This window comes from Strongyloides ratti (genome assembly GCF_001040885.1).
Source record: "Strongyloides ratti genome assembly S_ratti_ED321, chromosome : X".
Classification (NCBI taxonomy): domain Eukaryota; kingdom Metazoa; phylum Nematoda; class Chromadorea; order Rhabditida; family Strongyloididae; genus Strongyloides; species Strongyloides ratti.
This window is the reverse complement of record NC_037309.1, coordinates 2,299,849-2,322,680: the sequence shown is the minus strand read 5'-3', so window position 1 is coordinate 2,322,680 and position 22,832 is coordinate 2,299,849. Positions and strand designations below refer to the sequence as shown.

The following is a 22,832-nucleotide window of genomic DNA, read 5'->3' as shown; positions in this document are numbered from 1 at the left end:
AAATATTACAATTTTTATTCATAATTATTTACCCTTTTAAATGTAACTAAAATATTGTATATCAATAAATATATAAAAAATGTTTAATATTTTTTTTTTTATAATTCAGTTAAATTTATAAAAGAACTAAATTTATTATTAGAATTAAAAAAAAAAAATAGTACATAAAGTGAAAGTTATTTTACCATTAAATTCACCATAAATATATAATATATTTCAAATTTGCAAAGAAATATTATACAGTAAAAAATGTATTTAGTTTTATCATGTGTATTAAAATTATTATGCTATTTTTGACAAATGTTTAAAAAGTATAAATTTTTATAATTCATTTACACAGTAATAATACATATGTGAAGTAATAAAGTTTATATAAATTTCTAGTAATTTCTAATAAAATTAAAGAAAAAATAAAATATTAATTAGTTTATGTTTATGTGAAAAAATATACTTAAAAAATAATTTATATGAGAATTTCAAAATTATACAATAAAATAAAATCTGGAATATAAAATTATTCATTTAATATATAAATAATCGTGAAACTTTTCCAAAAAAAATATTATACTGTTAATTAAAAGATAAAAAAAAAATTATAGAAACAATAACATTTTGCTAATAAATATGACATTGAGATTAAAAAAAAATGTATATATATAAGAAAAATTTAAATTTAAAAATATAATAATTATTATTTGTGATATTTTACTTATTTCATTATCAATAATGAGTGTAGAAATATTAATAAATATTTTTTTTTGTATATTATTTTTATTAATTCTAAAAATTGTTATATTCAATCTTATAAAACCAATTGTTGTCTTTTTTGTAAGTGATTTTTTTGATGTTATATGGCGTATGAAAAAATCTATGACTATTGATAGAAATGCTTATAATTATTTTAAAACAGAAATACCACAATTACCTTTAGATATGAAGTTTGATTTAGGTGGGAAAGTTGTTGTTATTACAGGAGCATCATCAGGTAATAAAAAAATTTTTTATTAATTTTAAAAAAAATGTCTTATATTATTTATATATAATAAAATAAAATAAAAAAAAACAACTTATTTATAGGAATAGGATTAGCTTTTAGTGAAATGTTATATTCACGAAATGCAACTGTAATTATGATTGTGAGAAATGTTAAAAAAGCTAAAAAATGTGTAGAAAATATTAAAAAAAAATTTAAAAATTCTGAGGGAGATTTATTAATATTTGAAGGTGATTTATCATCTTATAGTAGTATTATTAGAGTTGTATTTCAAATATTAAAAGGATGTAAAAAAATTGACTTACTTGTTAATAATGCTGGAATAGGAGCATTAAAAGAAAAAAGTGTAACAATAAAAGAAGGAACAGAATTAGTAATGGCATCAAATTATTTTGGACATTTTCTTTTAACTATTAATTTACTACCGCTTTTACGATATAGTAAAGGAAAAGTTATCTCAATAACAAGGTAAAAAAATAATATTGTTTTTATATAATAATAAATAAAAATATAATTATAGTTTTGCATATGATATGTATGACTTAGATGATGATTTTTGTCAACGTAAAAAAAAATATAATGGATGGAAAGCATATTCAAATTCAAAAGCTTGTCAAATTATAATGACAAATAAATTGTCACAATTAATTCATTTCACAGAATGTTCATTTATTGCTGTTTCACCAGGAATTGTTAATACACCAATTAGTGAAACATTTTCAAATAATTTGATGGGAAAGTCAATTAATTTTGTATTAGCTCCTATAAAAAACTTTTTTTGCAAAACATTTTTACTTAGTCCTGAAAAAGCATGTGATCAAATTATGTCTTTAGCATTTTTTGCTCCAAAAAAAATTTTTCATGGTGCATATGTTTCACAGAGGCGTATTATTCAAACAAATTTTAAAAAAAAATTAGAAAATAAAATTTGGATAGAAACTTTTCGTGTACGTAAAGAAAATTATTATTTTAATATTTTTTAAATTAAAATAAATTTATTTTTAGGAATTACTTATGAATACACAAATAGAATCAAGAAGACTTTTAAGAGGTCCTATGACAAATGATGAATCAATTTTATTTATTAAAAGACATCCTGAAATATATCTTGCATACTTAGAAGTAGATGATTTAAATTTTTGGGAAAAAACTGTTATTTTACCAAATGAAGAAGATCTTTTTATTTGGTTAAATGAATCAACAGATGAACAATATTTAAAAGAATTTGAATATACTGAAAGTAATGATGAATTTAATGATACTAATTCTAACTATAGTTCACTTGAATCAGAATGGGATAATAATTATGAAAATATATATGATTCATTAAATTTATATAACTATCCTATGAATATAGAATATTATTTAAAAGACTGTAGTGAAATAAATAGTAATAGTAAATTTAATGAAGAAAGTAAGTTATATTTATCATAAAAATAATAATATATTTAAAGATAAAAATCACTTTATTGAGAATACTTCTAATGCTATAATTGAACAAACTAAAAATAATGATACGTTATCTAAAAATGGAAATAAAAATGCTTGCCTAATGGAAAATGAAATTAAATTAAATTCACAACAATCAAATAATAATATTAAAAGTTTTGATAGTACCAGTTCTACTGAATTTGATGCAAACAATGATGTAACAAGAGATGAAATAAAAGAATTTAATAACAAAAAATATTTTTTAAATAACACAAAAGACGATACTTATGAAGAATTAATAAATAAAAGGCAAAATAATGGTTTTAAAAAATCTTTTAAAAAAAGAGGTTCATTCATCAAACGACTAATAGGAAATAAAAAAGAATTAATGAAAGAAACGGATAGGTGTATTGATAACATTGAATGTGATGTTATTAAATCGTCTGATGATCATATTAATGATATCATACTCAATGATAATGATGGATTATCTTGGTCTGAAAGTTTAAATGGCAATGTTTTAAATATCGATTCTTCTTCTTTTATTGAAAATGCCAATTTTAATGAACAAGAACATTCTAAAAGAGAACATCTTAATGAGGAAGTAATAAGTAATTATGATAATAGTAAAATTACTACTGATAATGTAATATTAAATAAAAAAAATGAAGACCGTGTTCTATTAAATAGTTTAAAAAGATACTCATCATCTCATAAAATGGTCAGTGATAAAAAGAAAAATTTAATTAACAATAATATATTAACTAATTTAAATGAAATAGATGATTGTAAAATTAGTAATGGTTCATTTGAATATTCTTTAAAAAATTTCTACAATATTAATACTAACAATAAAAAAGAAATAAAATTTTACAAAAAATTATGTAGAGATGGAATATATACAGAGGATAATTTTAACAAATTTTTTATAATTAACTTTAAAAATAAAATATTTGATTTTATTAAGAGTGCAATAGAAACAATTACAGTAGAAAATATTAATGATTTTGTAACTATGGAAAGAATATTAAGAAAAAATGGTTTTAGGTATAATGTTACCTCATTAAATGAAAATATTTGTGGCGTTAATGAAAGATCAGGAAATATTTTATTATCCATGATATTTAAAAATTATCATGAAAAAATAAAAAATATTTCAAATAAACATATTTATGATAATAAATTTCCTAGTACTGTTAATAATTTAAAAGATATTGAAGAAGATAAAGCATTAAATACGTTACCATCGGAACCAGAATTAATTGTCTATTTAAATTTAGATGATGATGAAGGTTTAAATCTAGGGTATTGTGATTCATTTTCACCTAATGGAATAGAATATGAATATGAAGATATTAGTTCTGGTAACTGTTATGTAAGAAAAACTGATGAAAATGATAGTATTTATAAAGCAAAATATGATATGAAATTATTTTTAATATATAAAGTTTATAAAAAAATACCATTAAATAAAAAATTTGATTCAAAAAAGAATACATCCCAGAATGGTAATGAATATGAAGGAGATAAAAAAATAAAGTTACAAGAAAGAAATAATGAAGTAAATAATTTTGAAGATGGTATATTAGAATGGATGAATACAGCTGATTATAAAAATAAATATCTTTTTAATGATGAAGATGAACATTTAACAGATAAAGAAGAAGACGAATTTTTAAAGATGATTAAAAATAAAAAAGAAGATATAGGTATTACAAAATATAACATTACGGAAGCTGGTAAAGAAGAAGATATAAAGAGAAAAAAAAGAATTTCTTTTAAAGATAATATTCTTAAAAAGTCTAATTTTATAGCTTCTATTTATAATTTTCATAAAAAGAATAACGACAATGGAAAAATATATATTGAAAATATATAAATCATACTATGCTTTTGAAATAGATAAATATAAAAAAAGTGGTGTTTTTAATAAACAAGAGAGAATTTAATCAATTAAAAAGATAAAATATTCTAAAAAAAGTAAAATTGCATACACCCTCAAATAATTTTATCTTTTCTTATACAAGTTGTATAACTAAAACAAATTGTTTTTCATGGAAAATGAATAAAACAAGTGTTTGATTGTAATATAAAAGAAAAAAAATGTATAATCTTAGAAATGCTACAAGATTGAAAAGTTTTTTTTTTTATTTTTAATAAATTTTTAATAATATTATGTATAAATTTAAAAAAAAAAATATTTTTAAAAAGATTATAATGTTATCATAAAATACTTTATTAATTTATTTATAATTAAAAAAACTTTATAATAAAAAAAAATAATATACAATATATATATATATGTATAGGAAAAACTACCTTTGCCTTTAGAATATAATAAAAAATAAAATTTTGTAAATTTTTCTTTTTATTTTCAAAATAATTGTTTCATTGTTAAAATCTTTTATTAACAAATATTTTGAATAGTAGAAAAAATTATAATTGTTTTTTCAATAAAAAATAAAATAGAAAAATATGTTTTATACAACTTTTATTATTAAAATCATTTTCAAATAACATTAGTTGAACTTTTTAAAATTTCCTCAATCATAAAATTAAAAAAAAGAAGATGTTTATAGGAAAATAAAGTGTATTTTAAATTAAATTTTGCTTTATCTAATAATAGATAACAAATTTATCATATGTTAAAATTTATATATATATATATTTAATGTCCAAATTTTATAGATGTATATATATTTATAAAAATGTATTAAATCTAGATTACCATATATTTCTTTTTTTTTATTTTTATATTTTAACTTAAAAATATGTTTTTATTTTTCAGTTATGCATAAAAATAATTATTACAAGAGTTTATTAGGTGTTTAAAAGAACTTAAATAAGATAATTTATTTGATGTTAAATTGGAATACATTTAACTTACTTACTTTTATTTAAAAAGAGTTGTAATAAAAAATTTTTTTATCTATACAACTATTTCAGCAATTATATTGTATATATATTATATACATATATAATAGTTAAAACTGATAGTTAATTATAATAAGTTTAAAGTTAACAGATTTTAAATAAGTGAATAAAAAAATCTGGCGATTTTCAAAATAAAATAAATTTTGAGAAAGATTAATGTCACAAGATAAAAAGGTGATTGAATATAGGATAGTAAAATTAACAAAACGGCATTATATTTAAAAAGTCTTTAACTTTTATTTATTATTATAAAATTTTACTTAAAAATTAATATGAAAACTAGTTGGATTCAACGTAATTCTTTATTAACACTAAATTGTGATGTTTTTTTATCTAAAGAAGATGGTGAAAATTATACATTAGAATGGAGAAAAGATAATAAATTAATATTTAGTGCATATGGAAACGAAGATTCGGGACATTCTATTGAGTCAATGCAAGGTTAGTTTTTTTTTATATATATAAAATATAAAAACTATTTAAAAAAATGTTTCTAAAAAAAAAGTTGATAAATTTTGTACTTTTATTGTTACTATTAACAATATAACATGTATTTTAAAAAAAGATAGAAAGTAGTCAATTTAATTTTTCTTTTAGTTTATTTGCTTAATAATCTTGATATTTATTTAATGGAATTAAAATCTAAATAACATCTTAAAGGAATATCAAATAATAAATACATTTACTATTATTTGTTTTTTCATATTCTTATATATGTATATATTAAAAAAATTTAATTTTAATTTATAATATATTAACATTTCTTTCAAGTATTTGTTGAAAAAAATATTTTTTATGATAAAAAATATTAAACCTAATTATTTTATTATATTAAAATTAAATAATTTATGAGATTTTTTTAAAATTATTGCCTTTAATAACTTAAAATAAAAAAAAATTATAATTTTAATTACTTTGATATACCCATTCATTTTCAATTAGCTTTAACCTATAAGGATATCCAGGACCATATTTATTATAAGGAATTAATACTATATCTTTAGCTAAAGATATTATTTTAGTAATATTTGATGTTATTTTACGCTCCCAATCATTTCCATTATCATTTTTCCAATATATTACATAAAAATCTGTATTATTTGATGATGTCCATTCTAATAGTAATGATATTTTATTATAATAATTAACTTTAATATTTTCAATACCATTAGGTTTATTATTTTCAATCTCTAGACGGCATTCAGATATTTTATTAATATAATTTAAACATATTTTTGGCATTAAATTTGTTGGTGATCTATTTTTATCACACATATACATACAACGAAATGGAATATTTTCTTTAAGACAACAACTACCATCTTCAACATTTCTCATAAAACATTTTGTCAAACGATAAATATTATTTTCACAATTAATTTTCATTCTTGGTGATAATATTAATTCTTTTTCTTCATCATCATATTCTTCTTTACCACATATTGTCATACAATATGAAGGAATTCCTTCCATTACACAACATTCTTCTATTGATGGTGGTGGTCTAAATGGTGGTGTTATTACTTTTTTTGAAAATATTATAATATCATTATTTGAACCATAATCATTTGTTGCTATACATTTATATTTTCCATAATCTATTTCTTCAATATTTTTAATAATTAATATTGTACCAAGTTCTTTTTTTCTATCTTTTGATGTTTGAATAGATATATTATATCTAGAATTATTAACATTTTCAAATATATTTTTTTCTTTAATTTCTTTTTTCCATTCAACTTTAATTTTTTTTGGATTATTAGTAATATTTGATATTCTACATGATAATACAATTTCACTACCATAAAGTGAACCATATACATTATTTGAGTATGCCTTAACTTTAGGTGGATGACCTTTACTTTCAAATATTAATTTTTCCGATTCTAATGATAAATATTGGTAATTTTTACCTATTGCAACAACAGTACCTTGATATTGTGTATTTTGTTTTAAACCTGTAACAATAATATTTAACTTATCTGTTTCCTTTAAAAATACTATCTTATTTTTATTTAAATCAATTATTTTAACTAAATATTTTTTAACTAAATGACTATTAATTGGTGATAATGACCACCATAAATGAACATTATTTTTTTCAATATCATTAATTCTTAAATTAATTGGTGGTCCTGGATGTGTTATATATCCTTTTTTAAAACATTTATACATTGAATTTAAATTAATTGATAAACATGTTTGATATTTTATCCACGATATTGATGTATTATGATATCCTACACATATATCAAAACAATCTTTTTGTTCTGAATCAAATGCTTCTTCATGACAACAGGATGAATGATTTCTACCATCAGCAATACATTTAGCAATTTTTGGTAAATGTTGTGCACAATCATCACGACTTTCAAATATTTCATAAATCTCTAAATCATCTGGTGGTTTTTTTGGATCACATAATGTATCAATACAACGATTAGGTATATCTTCATTCTTACAACATTCTATTATATGTGATTCTACTTTTGTTACAAATAAAATATATAATAGTATTAATAATAAATTATATATTAAAAATTTTTTAGAAAACATATATAATACAATAAATAGAAGAAAAGAGAGTTGATTTCTAAAATATAATAATAGTTATAAAGTATACCTTATAAAACGAAGTATAAATATGGCACAAAATAAATAAGATAAAAAAGATAGTATTATTTGATGCATTGTGATTGATCCAACATTAAATCAAGATAAAAAAAAAGCATTACTTTCTTGATTTGTTCAATGATGGTCATGTCAATATAAAGAAATACTGGTAATACAATACAATACTTTTGCTTATTTAAAAAATTAATGTAATTATATTTTTAAATTTTGTATAGTATAAAAATAAAATGTCTAGACAAAATTAATTTACATAAAAGTACTTTATAAGTTTTATGACATTATTATACTTTTCATTTTTGTTATCTGATATACTTTTTCATTAAAAATATTTAAATGAAAAAATTACAAATGCTATCATTATAAATGATCAAATTTTACTAATATATATATATAAAGTATAATAAATAATTGTATTATAAAAATATAAAAAAAAAACTTAAGAAAAAATTATTAAAACAAATAAAATAATAAATATAAAATAATAGCTAAGATTAAAAAAAAAGTTAAAGATATATATATTATATAATAAAATATTTTGTTTTCAGGACGTCTGGCACGTGCCTCTAATTTATCATTAACAATTCATTCAGTTGATGAAGCGGACAAGGGCATATATCAATGTATAGTTACAAAATATAATTCAAATAGCCTAAATGAACGAGTGGAAGGAGAAAAAATACATGTTATTGTTCATTGTAAATTAACAACATACTTAAATATAATAAATATATAATTTTTTTTTAGTTAAACCAATTATATTATCTCCAAAACCAGGTATAGAAGATGAATTTCATTTTATGAATCTAGGACAACCTTTTTCATATGAATGTAAAATTCAATCATTACCACCAGCTGAAATAAATTGGACAAAAGTAAGATAAAATAAATCATTCTTATAATCAAATAAGTATAATATTTATTTTAATCAAATTTTTTTTTCCCATTTTATTTAATACAAATAAGTATAATATTAATATATTTAGTAATTAAATTATACATCATTAATTTTTATATATTTTTTTTTAACTCATTACTTATTTAAGGATGATCGGATCATTGCTTCTACAGCTAATCTTTCATTTCCAATTTTAAAACCTGAACACCAAGGTATATATACATGTGTGGCTGTAAACGTTGATGGAACAGAAAAATCAAATTTAAGATTAGCATTATCAAGAATACCAATAATAGATACAATTTTAGAAAATAAAACTGTTATTGAGGGAGAATCAGTACATTGGAATTGTAAAGCTCAAGCTGTACCTAAAAATATTACATATAATTGGTTATTTGAAAAAATAAATATTAAAAAAAAAGAAATTGGTCTTCGAACAAAATGGATTAATGATGGTGAAATTGAAATTTTTAATATTACAAAAAAAGATAAAGGAATATTTACTTGTTTAGTTGATAATGGTATTCAAGAACCTGTTAAAATGAATGTATTTTTAGATGTTTTGTGTAAGTTTAAAATATTATACAAATTTTATGTTTTTTTAATTTAAAAAAAAAAATTTGTCAAAAAGTAATATTTCATTTTTATAATCATGAAGTTGTTACATTCTTATACTTGAAAAAGTATATTATTTAATATGATATTTTTATGTAATAAAGATAAATTAGGTCAAGGATATAAAAAGTTATTATATATATTTTCTCAACTTTTTTTTTTAATAATTAGTCAAATAATTTTTATGTATCTTTTTTATTTTTTAAGTTTAACAAAAAAAAAAGACTAACATATAGGTAGTTTTTTTTTGTCTTACATTTATTTATATATTAAAATTTTATTAAAAAAAAATATACACTTTTATTTATATTAATAAAAAGTTATTATTTTTAATGTCATTTTAGATAAACCATTTTTATCAAATAATATTAATGATGGAAGTAATATTAAGACAATAGTTGAAGGGAATGATGATAAAATTGAATGTAATTTTCTTTCAAATCCACCAATACATCAAGTTATTTGGAGAAAAAATGGAATTGTTATATCTAATAACTCAAATGAAATATTTAATATTAATAAAGCAAATGAAAATGATTCTGGTATATATTCATGTCAAGGTTTTAATGAATTAGGTTTAAGTCAAATTTATGAAACTCATATAATAATTATTTGTATGTTTTTAATAAAAAAAAAAATTTTATTAATATATATATTTTTTTTAAGCTTTACCAAGATTTACAAAAATACCACCACCAAAATTTTCAATAAATAAAGGTGATAATTTAATATTAGAATGTGATGGTTTTGCCTCACCACCACCTTTACAATATTGGTTAAGAAATGGTAAAAAAACTTATTCATCAAAAATTGTTATTGAAAGAGTTGAGTATGAAGATTATGGAATATATGAATGTATATTATCTAGTCAAGATTTAATGGTTAAAAAAACAACAGAAGTATTTATAATGAATGTTAAACCACAACCATGTAGTAATATTATAACAGATTGTCAATTTTATCCCAAAACTATTACAACAATTAATTGGACTCCTGGTTTTGATGGTGGAAGATCGCAAACATTTAAAGTCTATTGGCGTTCTCAAAAATCAGATCATTGGTTTACTAATCATTTACCAACAACAAATTTAACAGCATCATTTGATGATTTAAATAAATTTACAGAATATGAAATTAAAATAGAATCACAAAATATGTATGGAAAAGTAATTAGTCAACCATTTAAAATATATTCATGTGGTATATTAATGCCACCAACACAAATAGATTTTATAAATAATTTTAATATATTAAAATGGCATAAAGTTAATGATGCTGAGAAATATAAAATATCTTATCGTACAGAAAAAATGAAATCATTTGTAACATTATCTGTAATATCACAAACAAATTATACATTGCCAGAATTTTTAAGAAATCAACATAATACACAAATATATATACAATCATTACGTTCACATTATCATGATTCAGTTCCATCAACAGTAATAACAATTAATTCAACAACCATAAATTGTTCTTTATTATTTATATTATTATTTGGTGGAATAATATTATTAATTATTATATTTTTTCTTTTTATATATAAGAGAAAATGTTATAGAATTTTTAAATATTTCTCTGATACATTTTATTCAAATGATATACCAAATAATAATATAAAAAAATGTAATGTTATAGAAAGAAATTCTTGTGCTTCTAAAAGTTCATGGAATTTTCAACAACAACCATATGAGTATAATGAAGGGATGGAGAATGAAAAAATGATAATAAATAATACATTTAGAAGTAAATATTTTAATCAACCTTCAAATGAAAATACATTGTCCTCTAAAATAAATCGTGAATGGTTATTATATCATATTAATACTTTTAATAATTGCCCTTCTAATCATAGTACCTCATCTTCATCTCTTCAAACAATATCTCATCCATATCAAATACCAACTAAAGAAATAAATAAAAATGAAAGATTTATTAAAGAATTTTATAATGAGACAAATTATATAACAAAAAATTTTACAAATAATCCATATTATTCATCATCAAAAACAGTTTTAACAGAAACTCCTGTTATAGCAATGATGAAAGATAAATATATACATTCTGGTGGGACAATTGATAGTTTAAATTATCTTCAAGAACTTCGTGTTAAACAACTTAAACATGAATATAATCAAAACAACACAACTACTTTCACAGAAGAAAATAAATTTTAGTACTTAACTTTTATATAAAAAGTTAGTTAAAACAGGTTGCTTTAAAATAACTAAGTAATTAATATAAAGTTTTATATAATTACAATATTATAACTAACTTCATGATAACTTTCTTAAACTGCTATTGGCACAAATAAAAAATTTTTTTTCTTATTTACTATTTTAAAATGTATGCTATAAAAGGTAACCTCTAATTTTTTTTTTATATCATTATATTAATTATTTTAAAATCATTTTAAATAGTGTGCTTATTTTATAATAAACATAAATATTCTTAAGAAATAGTTGTTAGTTTAATATCTTTTATGGCATTTTGATTAACTAATATATTAATTTTAATAATATTTTATTGGTTGTAAAGAAATTTTTATAAAAAAAGGTGATGCTCTGAGTTGCTACATGTTAATATTAATTTTACTTTTAGTATTATTTAAATTTATAATCATTTTTTTTTCTAAATAATAAAAAGATTTATTAAAACATAATTTATGAATAAAATATTTTATTAATATATTATTTAAATATCTACTTTTTTTAATAGATAAATTTAATTATAAAAGATATATGTATGCTATAAATTTATCAGTATAAAAAAATATATATACATATAAATATTTTTTTTTATCATTTTTAATAAATATAAATATTATTTTTTTTTTTAAATTATTGTATATATTATTTTATGATCATTTTATTGTTCATAATATAATACAAATTTTTTACACCTTATGAAATATTTTTTTTTATAAAATATATTTATACATATATAAAATACATATTAATAATATAAATCTTATTTTATTTAATTTTCAACATACCTTTAATACCCCTCCTTTATTTATTATTTGTCTTCCTTATAAGTTACTACAACATAAAAATTCTTATTCTCTATTGTTCTCTTTATATAATAATTCTTTACTTTTTACTTTCATGTGAAAAGAAAATTTGCTTTGACTTTACAATGTTACAATGTGAATATATTTAAATATTTTTAGTATTGTAAAACATTTTTTTATTTGTTAAAATTAGGTATTATACAATTAATGTAACTAAATATCTAGTAATTTTCTCTCTAAACATATTTCTTAAACATTAAAGAAAAAAAAAATTATAATAAAAAAAAAACAGCTGAAAGAGATTTTTCTTAAAATTTTTTTTTTCATTATATATATATATTTTTTTTACCACTTAGGTATGCCCTATATATGGGTAGTAGCTTTAAAAGTATTATTAATTTTTAACAATTTATTTAGATTTATAACAAGAAAAGTAGACGATAACAATTTTTATAAATAATAAAATTATAATCATAATATAACTTATTGTTAACTTTTTAATATAATTAAAGTTTTTTAACACAAGAAATGGTATGTTTTATTAATTTATTTCTTTTTTTTTAATATTGTTATTTAAGTATATTTAATTTTTAACAAGAATAAAAAAAAAATTAAAATATATAATATATATACAATTAAATTGATTATATTTATTATGGGAACTAGTCATAGTTTAGTATTAGCAAGAAAAAATATAGAAAAAAGAAATGGTGTTGGAAGTGCTAAAATTAATACTATAAAGAATAATGATGTATTACCAAAACACTTAGATAAAGATCGCAATTTAAAAATATTATTATTAGGAGGTTCTGAGTGTGGAAAAACGACAATTTTTAAACAAATGCGTGTTTTACATTTAAATGGATTTACTGATGCTGATAAGGAACAATATAAGGAAATGATTATAGTAAATACTGTTCAAAGTTTAGGACAATTATTAGATGCATCTAAAAAATTTAGAATACCACCTGAATCATTAATGGAAGTATGTCATTATTGTTCTTGTTCTCTCTTTTTTTATTATATATTTTACTTTTTAGAGACATATTGAGTTATTTACTATATTTAGAAATGAATATTTAAATAAACATTCTACTACAGTACCACCAGATATTGCTAGAACAATGAAAAAAATATGGAATACATCACAAATACAAACTACTTTTCAAAAACGATGGAATTTTTCTTTATTAGATAATGCTAAATAGTATATTTATTAATTTTTTTCTTTTTTTTATATCTTTAATTTTTTCTTTTAGTTTTCTTGACAGTATTGATAGAATTTTTGATAAAGATTACACACCAACAACTGATGATATTCTTCATTGTCGACATCCAACAACAGAGATAAATGAATTAGTTTTTAGATATAAAAAAGCAAATTTTAGAATGATTGATGTTGGGGGGCAAAGGAGTGAAAGAAGGAAATGGATACACTGTTTTGAGAATGTTAATATAGTATTATTTGTTGTTGCTTTAAATGAATTTAATCAAAAAGATCCTGAAGATGATAAGTATGTAAGTTATATAAATATATTATATATATATTTTTATATATAAATATTTTTTTTTAGAATCGCCTACTTCAAAATAGAAATATTTTTAAAACAATAGTTCAAAGCAATTTTTTTCGCAAAACTACAATAGTATTATTTTTTAATAAATACGATATCTTTCAGGAACAGGTTAAATATACATCATTAAGAGATAGTTGGAAAGAATATCAAGGTAATTTAATAAAAAAAATGTATATTTTTTTAATAATTATTATTATTTTATAGGAGGAAATAGTTTAGATGAATGTACCAGATTCATTAAAACATCATTTCAAAGTTGTGTTCCTGATTCTAGTAGGTACTATTCACATTTAACAACAGCAACTGATACAAGTAACATTGATAGTGTTTTTGCATCTTCTGTAGCATCAACAGTTAATCAAAATCTAAAAGCTATTGATATACAAGAATAATATATATTTTTATTTAATAAATTTTTATTTTTTTTTAAGCTTGAAAAATTTAACGGTTAATAACATGTGTAAAAATAAAATAGTTTTTATATTTAATAAATTTTTTAAAAATAAAATGTTTTTACAATATTAATTGTAAACATTATATTGTGAATCTTACTTTCCCGGTAATTTTTTATCATAAATTGAAATTTTTTTACTTCTTCTTAAAGTATCATTTCTTAATGTTGTGGAACCTAAAATTGAATCTCTTGGTTGTCCAAAGTTTGTTACATTTGATCCAGAAGGTGGTATACGTGATTGTACGGTAAATTGTGGATGTTTGTTATAGGCTATTAACACAATCATACAACGTTTTATTGAAGATGGTTTTGCATTCATAAAAGCTTCATGAGGTGATTTAATTGGAGAATTCATGTATTGAATAATAAGTTTATCAATTTTTGCATCACCAGGATCACGTACAACCTATAAAAATTTAATATAAAACATATTTTATTATCTTACTTGTAAACGTTGTGCTTCACCTGGTTCTAAAGCTGTATATACGGGAGAAATTCTATATAAATTATTATTACTACATTTTATCTTTACGACAATTCTATAAAAAATATAATTTATTACATTTTTTAACACTATACCTCATCGTTGAACTATTAACCATCAAATGTCTTGATGCTCCACCTTCTTTAGCTGGATATTCAGCATGTTTTGGAGAAAGATAAAAATCATGTTCCTCCTCATCAAAAATAGCTTCTGCCATTTTTAAAATTAAAAAGTTGTAGAAGTTAAGCTGAATTTAAATTATTATTTTTTTTTTTTCATAATATTACATATTAATAAGAAAAAAATTGTTTTCAAAAAAGTACAAAAAAATGATATCATTAAATTAAATATATTTTTTTTTTCATATTAATGTAAAATAACTTAATTTTTAATAAAATAATAATATTTCATTTTAATTAATGTAGTTTAGAAGGATAATTTTTTTTAAAAATTTATAAAAACAGATGTTGTTTCATTAAAATGAAATGTTGTCTTAAAAAATTTTTATTTTATAAAATATTTAGAAATAAAAATTTAAATAAACCAATAAATGAAAATAGCAAAAATGATATTTTATAGTCATTATTATATATATATACAAAAAAAAAAAAAAACTTTTTTTAACATAATAACATTTTTCAATAAATTTGAAAAATAGCTAAATACTAAAAATAGTGCTTTAAAATAAAGTTATTTTCTTAAAATTTATGGATTATAGTAAATATTAGAGAAGAAAAATTCAAAGATATGTGAATGTAAATAATATATATAGGAAGTGATATATATCTCAAGAGATTTAAGAAACAATTTTAAACTTTTCTTTTTTAATATCACTCTCCAATTGTCATATTATTTATAAGAATAAAAAAGATAAATTTTTTTAAAAATATTATCAAAGAAAAAATTGAAAAATTATTGATTCCAAGTTTTAATTAAAATGTTATTTTTAATAATGTTTACTGATTCATTCAATAATTATTGTTTGTTTTAATTGATAATTTAAGAAACCTTTCATTGAAAAATAGAAAAAAGTATAATAAAAACATTTTTAAATGTTTTATTTCAAAAAATAAACAACTTTACTTGAGATATTTAAAATTTATATATATATGAAATTTTGTTAAAAATTTATTTTATTTTTTATGGACAATTACATTTACTTTTATATTTAACTAACTTTAATTATTATCATGAATTTTTAATTATTTTTAAATGTAAAAGAAAATAGATAAATAAAAAATGAATAATAATTATTTATGAAGAGAAATAATTAATATAACAAACTTTTCATAAAGATAATACATTTATTTATGAACATTAACGGTTATTTTATAATATTAACAAAATTTTCTTTTTATGTTTCATTTGAAAGAAAATTAAGTTAAGTTATTTTGAAAAAAAAAAAAGATAGAAATATATGGTTAAATTTAATACTAAATTACAAAATAACTAAATACAATCATCATTAAAAATATATATACTAATGAATATTACATTCTTCCGACAATCAAATTTGAATTATATATATTATTTTATAATTACCGTGTATTAATTTTTGCCTAAATATTTGTCTTATTTTCGGTATCAGGCATACTTTCATTATATTCATCACTTTCATTTTCCTCAACAGATATATCTTCATTGTATTCCATATCATCATCATCAATTGGTATTGGATTATTTTGAATACTTGTTATAATATTACAAAGAAAATTATTAAATGCATAACGTAAATTTTCTCCTTCATTATCTATATTAGTTGGCATAACGGTAACTCCAGATAATTGTTTTGGTAATTGAAATGCTGCAACTGCACTATCATTAGTATTATCACTTGTATGATGAAGAAATACAATAATACTGTTTAAATTCATATCCAATGGTTTTACAAAATCATTATACCTTAAAATTAAGTTTGTAATAGATATATTAATTATAAAATTATAAATATTTAATATTACCAATCAACCAAATCTGATCCTTTGTCATTTTCTGGATTACATACAAACATAATACCATGAGCTCCTTTTTTTATAATAGGCCAACAACGTTTAAATTGAGGATCTCCACTACAATCCCACAACTCTACTTCAGCTTCAATTAATTGGTCATTTAATTTTAAATTACTACTTTCAAATTCAACAATTCTAGTACCTATTATAAAAAAAAAATAATATTAATTTTATGATATATTTAATTGATAATTATAAGCTATAACCAATTACTTATTATATTTAATATATATATATAATATTTTTAAAAACAAAGTATCTTTATTTTATAATATTTTTCAAATAAAATTTAATCATATTACTATTATACTTCAATTTTTATATTATAATAATTTTTTTTATTACTAAATAAAACATCTGTGTCCAATAAATTTTTATAAAATTATATTATATTTGTAAAAACTTTTTTGTTATCAAAAGAGATATAATTTTAAAATTATTTTTTAATAATAACTAAACATTTAAAATATCTTACCTTGTGTTGGATGGTATTCTAATGATCTTAATTCTATAGATTCAGCTAAATAATTTGATATAGTACTTTTACCACTCTAAAATTTTTTTTTTTTAATATAAATATTTTAATTATAATATTATAACTAATAAAAAGATATCATTTATTATATGTTAACAAACCTTTGATGGACCAAGACACAATATTTTAATACGTATTGTGTTTCCATCTTTTTCTTTCATATGATCCATAATTATATATATATATATATATATGTATATATTTTTCTTCTCCAATATTTTACTATAATAAAAAAAATAATAAATTTTTAACAAATATTATATTATATTAATATAAGGAAATATTTATAATATATAATAATATAAATAATTTTCTTTTCATTTATATCTTAAGAAAAATATGTTTGTTTCCCAGGCAACACATTCATGCTAAATTTAAGGTTATAAAGTAAAGATGCTTTTTATTATATTTATATCATATAGAAAATTGTTTCTTCTCTATTACATGCTATAGTAAAGAGTATAAATGTGTATATTTTTTTAAATAATAAAAAAAAAAAAAAAAAATTGACTACAGATTATATGATGAATATTCATTTTAAAATATATTTTGTAGTGAGATAATCAGTTGTATTAGTATAATTTTATAGAAAGATTACATTGATGTATGTTAATTTTATATTATTTTAGTTATATATTGACTCAGGTTGGTATATATATATACATATAAAAAAATGCATCTCAATAGATGGAGATATATATATATATATAATGTCAATAAGAAAGAGATATAAAATATTTAAATGAAAAAAAACTTAATATTTTAGATATAAAATTTTAACAATTAAAAAAGAAACGATAAAAATTTTAATTAAAAAAATACGTAAAAATATTATTAAATTAATTTAAAAAATAAATAAAAAAAAAATATTATTATTTTAAAATTATTTCATTTTAATATTTTTTCACAAGTCATAAGTAATTACTGATAATACTTAACTTTAACATATTATACATCTCAATTTATCAATCATCCTTTTATTTAAAAAAATTTTTAAATTACACTTTAACAATATATTTGAAAGGTAAAATTATTAAATAACAATTATATATATAGATATATAAATTTAAAAATTAATTTTTATATCATTTATTTTATCAATATAATAAATACATAATAAAAAGGAGTTTGAAATGAAGATTAAGATACCTCTTTTCTTATTCATAATAAAAGTTTCACTGGACCGAATATTAATTTTATCCTGTATATAGCAAGTTTAATGTATTTTAATCAAATTTTAACATATCCATCTTCCCTCTTTATTTTATAAAAATAATTACTTTCTTCATGTAACTTGTCTTTCTAATCATATCATTCTAATAGATTCCACATTTTTTATCATATTAATGTATGCCTAAGAGGTGTTATTAGTAGTAAAATTAAGTTAAAATGTTTCATTTAATGGAGTTACATTAAAGTAATATATAAAAAGTATCTTTTTAAAATATATATGTATAAAATAACTTTTCACAATATTACTTCTTTGATTTTTTTTTTTCTTAAAAATAAAATATAATACTTGTTTAAAATTATATTTATTATATTATTTACATTTTAAATTAATTTAAATATATATTTATTTATTTGTGAGGGAAAAAGTATTTTAATATTACAATATGGTAACATTATTTTATAAATAATGTAATATTTTTATACTTTTAACCTATTCACCAATCCAATTATTATTTTTATATATAAAAAGAATTTTATATTTTTTATATTATTTTATATTATTTTTCTTTTCTAACGTTATATAATATATTGGTTATTTTCAATAACTTAGTCTTCCATATTTTAATTATATTGATAATACTAATTGTTTAAAAAGCTATTTTTCTTTTTAAATAAAATTTATTGACTATAAAACTTATAAATAAGGATATATATGATTTATGTTTTCTAACAATACCAATCTTATTAAAATAAATTCAATAAATTTTTGTGATAATATAATTAACATTATATATATAAATATATATATATATTTTCATTAAAACTATATTTTATAAATAGTACTATAATTTATTATTTTTATTTACCCATATATAAACAAGTTGTTTTACTTAATCTTTTTAACAATTTATTTAATTAACATCCGTACAAGTCCTGTCAACAGATGATCATAAAAAATCATATTACTTCACTAAATCATTTCTTTTCTTGATAAAATATTTTTAATTGTTAACATTTAATTAAGATATTACCCTATTAAATTAATATTGTAAAAGAGGATTGTAATTTATATATATACATTAATTTTCAAATAAAATATCAAAAAAAAGAAAAGATTTCTTTTAATTTTTTTTTATTATAACATTGATAACTTTAACAAATGATATAAAACTTCTTTTAAAACTTTTTTATCATTTTACACATACCGCCTTACATCTAATTATTTTTTAATTGGTCCAACCTTTTTTGAACAACTTTGCCTTTTGAACATTTTTTAATTTATTGTAAAAGATTTTCATTTTATTTTTTATCTTATGATATAATATAAGATTTTATAATTTTATAATAATTATTATTTCAATGTCAATAACAAATTGATATAATTTAAAAAAGATTCATAATTTACAACTATAGATAGGTAGTTGTCATAAGATAATCTAATACAAAGAAATCTTTTTTTTAATTTATTTCTTTTGATAACATACATATGATATATCAAATTTAATAGCTTCTTTATTTCAAAAACTTTTTACCGTCCATCAATTGTCCCTTTTTATGTATTAAATTTTATTTTTTGTTTGTTATTTGATATCTAAACTTATAAAGTATAACGTTCCTAAATATTTATTTTCAATTCCCATATCTATAGCTTTCATATTAAATTATTTTCTAATCCTTCAATTTTATTAGAATATAAAAAAAAATTTTTTTGTACAATATATAGTGTTAACAATTCCCTAAAATGCCAAACTAAGAATATTAAAGATTGTTTTTATGATAATCAGTTTATAAATTATCATATATATATAGATATATAAATTTTTATTTGTAATCCATTTTCTTATATTCCTATCCACTTAACCTTACCAGTATAAGTGTGATTATCCTTGTATTAAGTTTATTTATATTAGTGCCTTATTAATGTTCAAATAGATAACTATATATTGTATAAGAAGACTCCTGTGAAGATAACTGTATTTGAAGACTCATAATATCATTTCAATTGTATTTGAGTTATATTAATTAAACATAAGTGTTCCTCATTTTCAATGTTACTTCAAGAATTTCAATAACCTATCAAATAAAAGATTAATATCATTTTAAACTTTTTCTAGTATGCTAATCACTACTTGTCAAGTTTAAAAACTTACTATTTTTTAGTCAATGTATGCCAATCAAAATGACACTTTCACTTATCTAACTTTTACCAATCATTTTTCTGATACTATTATTAATATTTCTCCCTACAATTAGTATATTATTAATATATTCAACAGAAAATGATATGTTACCTTCATCCTGTCAACTATTATAAAAACCAATCTTACATAACTTTTATAATACAGTAATATTATATAGATAGAATGTTAATACATTGTTATGATAAATGTCTATTTAAACATTTATGAATGATATTAAACATATTTTTAATATCAAAGTACAAACTTTGTAAAATTACTCATTTTTTTTAACTACCTAATAATGATAAAAAAAAGTTATTATTTTTTTTTATTTATTTTTAAATATCCTTCTTTTTAGTCTAAACCGACAAAATTATATAAAATTTTAAACAATTCTTTCTTTCTATCAATTATTCATTATCCTTTTTTTTGATTAGCGGAAAATTAAGATAAAATGTATCTTTTTACAATTATGGATGAATAGAAATAAAGAAAGAAAATAAATTTATGTTACCATTTAATAATTAACATTTTTAATATGAAAGACAAGAAAAAAAAAATTATTTCCCATTATTCTTTTTTAATTTCTATTATTTAAAGCCTCAAAAACCCCATGTAGTATTAGATAAGGTCAAAGTCATTTCCTTAAAATTTAATGATACAAAAAAAAAAGTTTACCAAAAATTATATAATTATATATATAAATATATATTCATAATGCAAGAAATATCCGTTACACATTTAAATTTTAATGATATGGTAATTAACATTAATAAAAGATTTATACAAAATACAATTATGTTTTAATATAATTCTTTTACTTTACCAAATCATTTCCGTCACTCTTAATGTATCACCTGTACAAAAAAATATATATATATTAACTTTATTATACATTTTTTTTTAATTACTTTGTTTATCTATATTCTTTATTTTATTATAAAATAAGAAGAGTTACGTAATAATATTACATGATTATTGTTAAAGTGTAATTTATATTCAAGACAAACTAAAAATTTATTACATATTATGGTAAATATAAATTATAGAAAAGTATTTACATATGTAAATTTGCCTCTATCAATTTAACTTTATTATTAAATATTTATAATTATATTAAATTTTCTATTCTTTCTATTTTATTATTTTGTACATTTTATTTTATTATTTAAACATATTATATCATAAACGATAAATGAAAAAAAAAGATTTATATAAAAAAAAACTAGTTAAATTATAAAAGTTTAAAATAATTTTCAAATGTAATTACATTTTATTAAATCAAAGATACTTCAATTACTTTTCCTTGAATGTCTTGATATATATATATATATTATAAAATGACAATTTGAAACATCAAATAATTTTTAAAAAAAAAGTTTGCCGGTTTGAAGTATTCATACTTAAGTGGATCCCCAGTAGGTAAAAGATAAACATTAAAAGAACCGACATATAGACTTATGTTTTATAATAAGAAGTAACAACCTCTATTTATCCACTAATTATTGTATGCTTATGGTTCATCCCTTTTTATTTATATTACTAAAATTCTTATGTTTATATAATAATAATAATTTTAAAAATTTTAAAATGATTTTAAAATGTTTATAGAATTTTAGTATGATTTATAAGTTTAATGGTCAAAAGAAAAAAAAAAAGAATTTTTTCTTTTTTTCATACAAATGTTTATAAATTTGTTTTTATTAGTTATAAAAGTTTAGTATTATCCAATTTCATTATTATATCACACCTTCATTTATTATTCTATATTTATTTTGTTACCATATCATATTTATTTATTATTACATAATATTATATTGAAATGAATTACTTAAAAATGTCAATCAACAAAAATTATTTCATACATAGTTATTTATTACAAAAGTATAGCTAACAAT

General features: G+C 18.7%; 6 protein-coding genes across 6 annotated transcripts; 3 read left to right on the top strand and 3 right to left on the bottom strand.

Moving 5' to 3' along the window:
* Positions 1-870: 870 nt before the first annotated feature.
* Positions 871-4,304, top strand: SRAE_X000049200 (Dehydrogenase/reductase SDR family member 12; the record flags this gene model as incomplete). The annotated part of the gene is made up of 5 exons (XM_024644843.1): positions 871-985; positions 1,078-1,462; positions 1,515-1,941; positions 2,000-2,408; positions 2,449-4,304. 5 exons carry the CDS (start codon positions 871-873, stop codon positions 4,302-4,304), a joined length of 3,192 nt encoding a protein of 1,063 aa, XP_024510361.1.
* Positions 4,305-5,631: 1,327 nt separating this feature from the next.
* Positions 5,632-11,683, top strand: SRAE_X000049000 (Immunoglobulin subtype 2 domain and Immunoglobulin subtype domain and Fibronectin, type III domain and Immunoglobulin-like domain and Immunoglobulin I-set domain and Immunoglobulin V-set domain and Immunoglobulin-like fold domain-containing protein; the record flags this gene model as incomplete). Its single annotated transcript, XM_024644841.1, has 6 exons — positions 5,632-5,800; positions 8,539-8,688; positions 8,738-8,865; positions 9,037-9,454; positions 9,848-10,117; positions 10,170-11,683. The coding sequence occupies 6 exons, from the start codon at positions 5,632-5,634 to the stop codon at positions 11,681-11,683; spliced, it is 2,649 nt and encodes an 882-aa protein (XP_024510359.1).
* SRAE_X000049100 (Domain of unknown function DB domain and Immunoglobulin subtype domain and Fibronectin, type III domain and Immunoglobulin-like domain and Immunoglobulin I-set domain and Immunoglobulin-like fold domain-containing protein) lies at positions 6,266-7,915 on the bottom strand (the record flags this gene model as incomplete). Its single annotated transcript, XM_024644842.1, has 1 exon — positions 6,266-7,915. The coding sequence occupies one exon, from the start codon at positions 7,913-7,915 to the stop codon at positions 6,266-6,268; it is 1,650 nt and encodes a 549-aa protein (XP_024510360.1).
* A 1,491-nt stretch (positions 11,684-13,174) lies between the features above and the next one.
* SRAE_X000048900 (Guanine nucleotide-binding protein G(i) subunit alpha-1) lies at positions 13,175-14,488 on the top strand (the record flags this gene model as incomplete). Its single annotated transcript, XM_024644839.1, has 5 exons — positions 13,175-13,504; positions 13,560-13,726; positions 13,779-14,037; positions 14,094-14,247; positions 14,301-14,488. 5 exons carry the CDS (start codon positions 13,175-13,177, stop codon positions 14,486-14,488), a joined length of 1,098 nt encoding a protein of 365 aa, XP_024510358.1.
* Positions 14,489-14,644: 156 nt separating this feature from the next.
* On the bottom strand, positions 14,645-15,251 carry SRAE_X000048800 (MSP domain and PapD-like domain-containing protein; the record flags this gene model as incomplete). The annotated part of the gene is made up of 3 exons (XM_024644838.1): positions 14,645-14,956; positions 14,996-15,089; positions 15,130-15,251. The coding sequence occupies 3 exons, from the start codon at positions 15,249-15,251 to the stop codon at positions 14,645-14,647; spliced, it is 528 nt and encodes a 175-aa protein (XP_024510357.1).
* A 1,342-nt stretch (positions 15,252-16,593) lies between these two features.
* On the bottom strand, positions 16,594-17,751 carry SRAE_X000048700 (Intraflagellar transport protein 22 homolog; the record flags this gene model as incomplete). The annotated part of the gene is made up of 4 exons (XM_024644837.1): positions 16,594-16,936; positions 16,996-17,188; positions 17,522-17,597; positions 17,683-17,751. 4 exons carry the CDS (start codon positions 17,749-17,751, stop codon positions 16,594-16,596), a joined length of 681 nt encoding a protein of 226 aa, XP_024510356.1.
* Between the last annotated feature and the right edge of the window lie 5,081 nt (positions 17,752-22,832).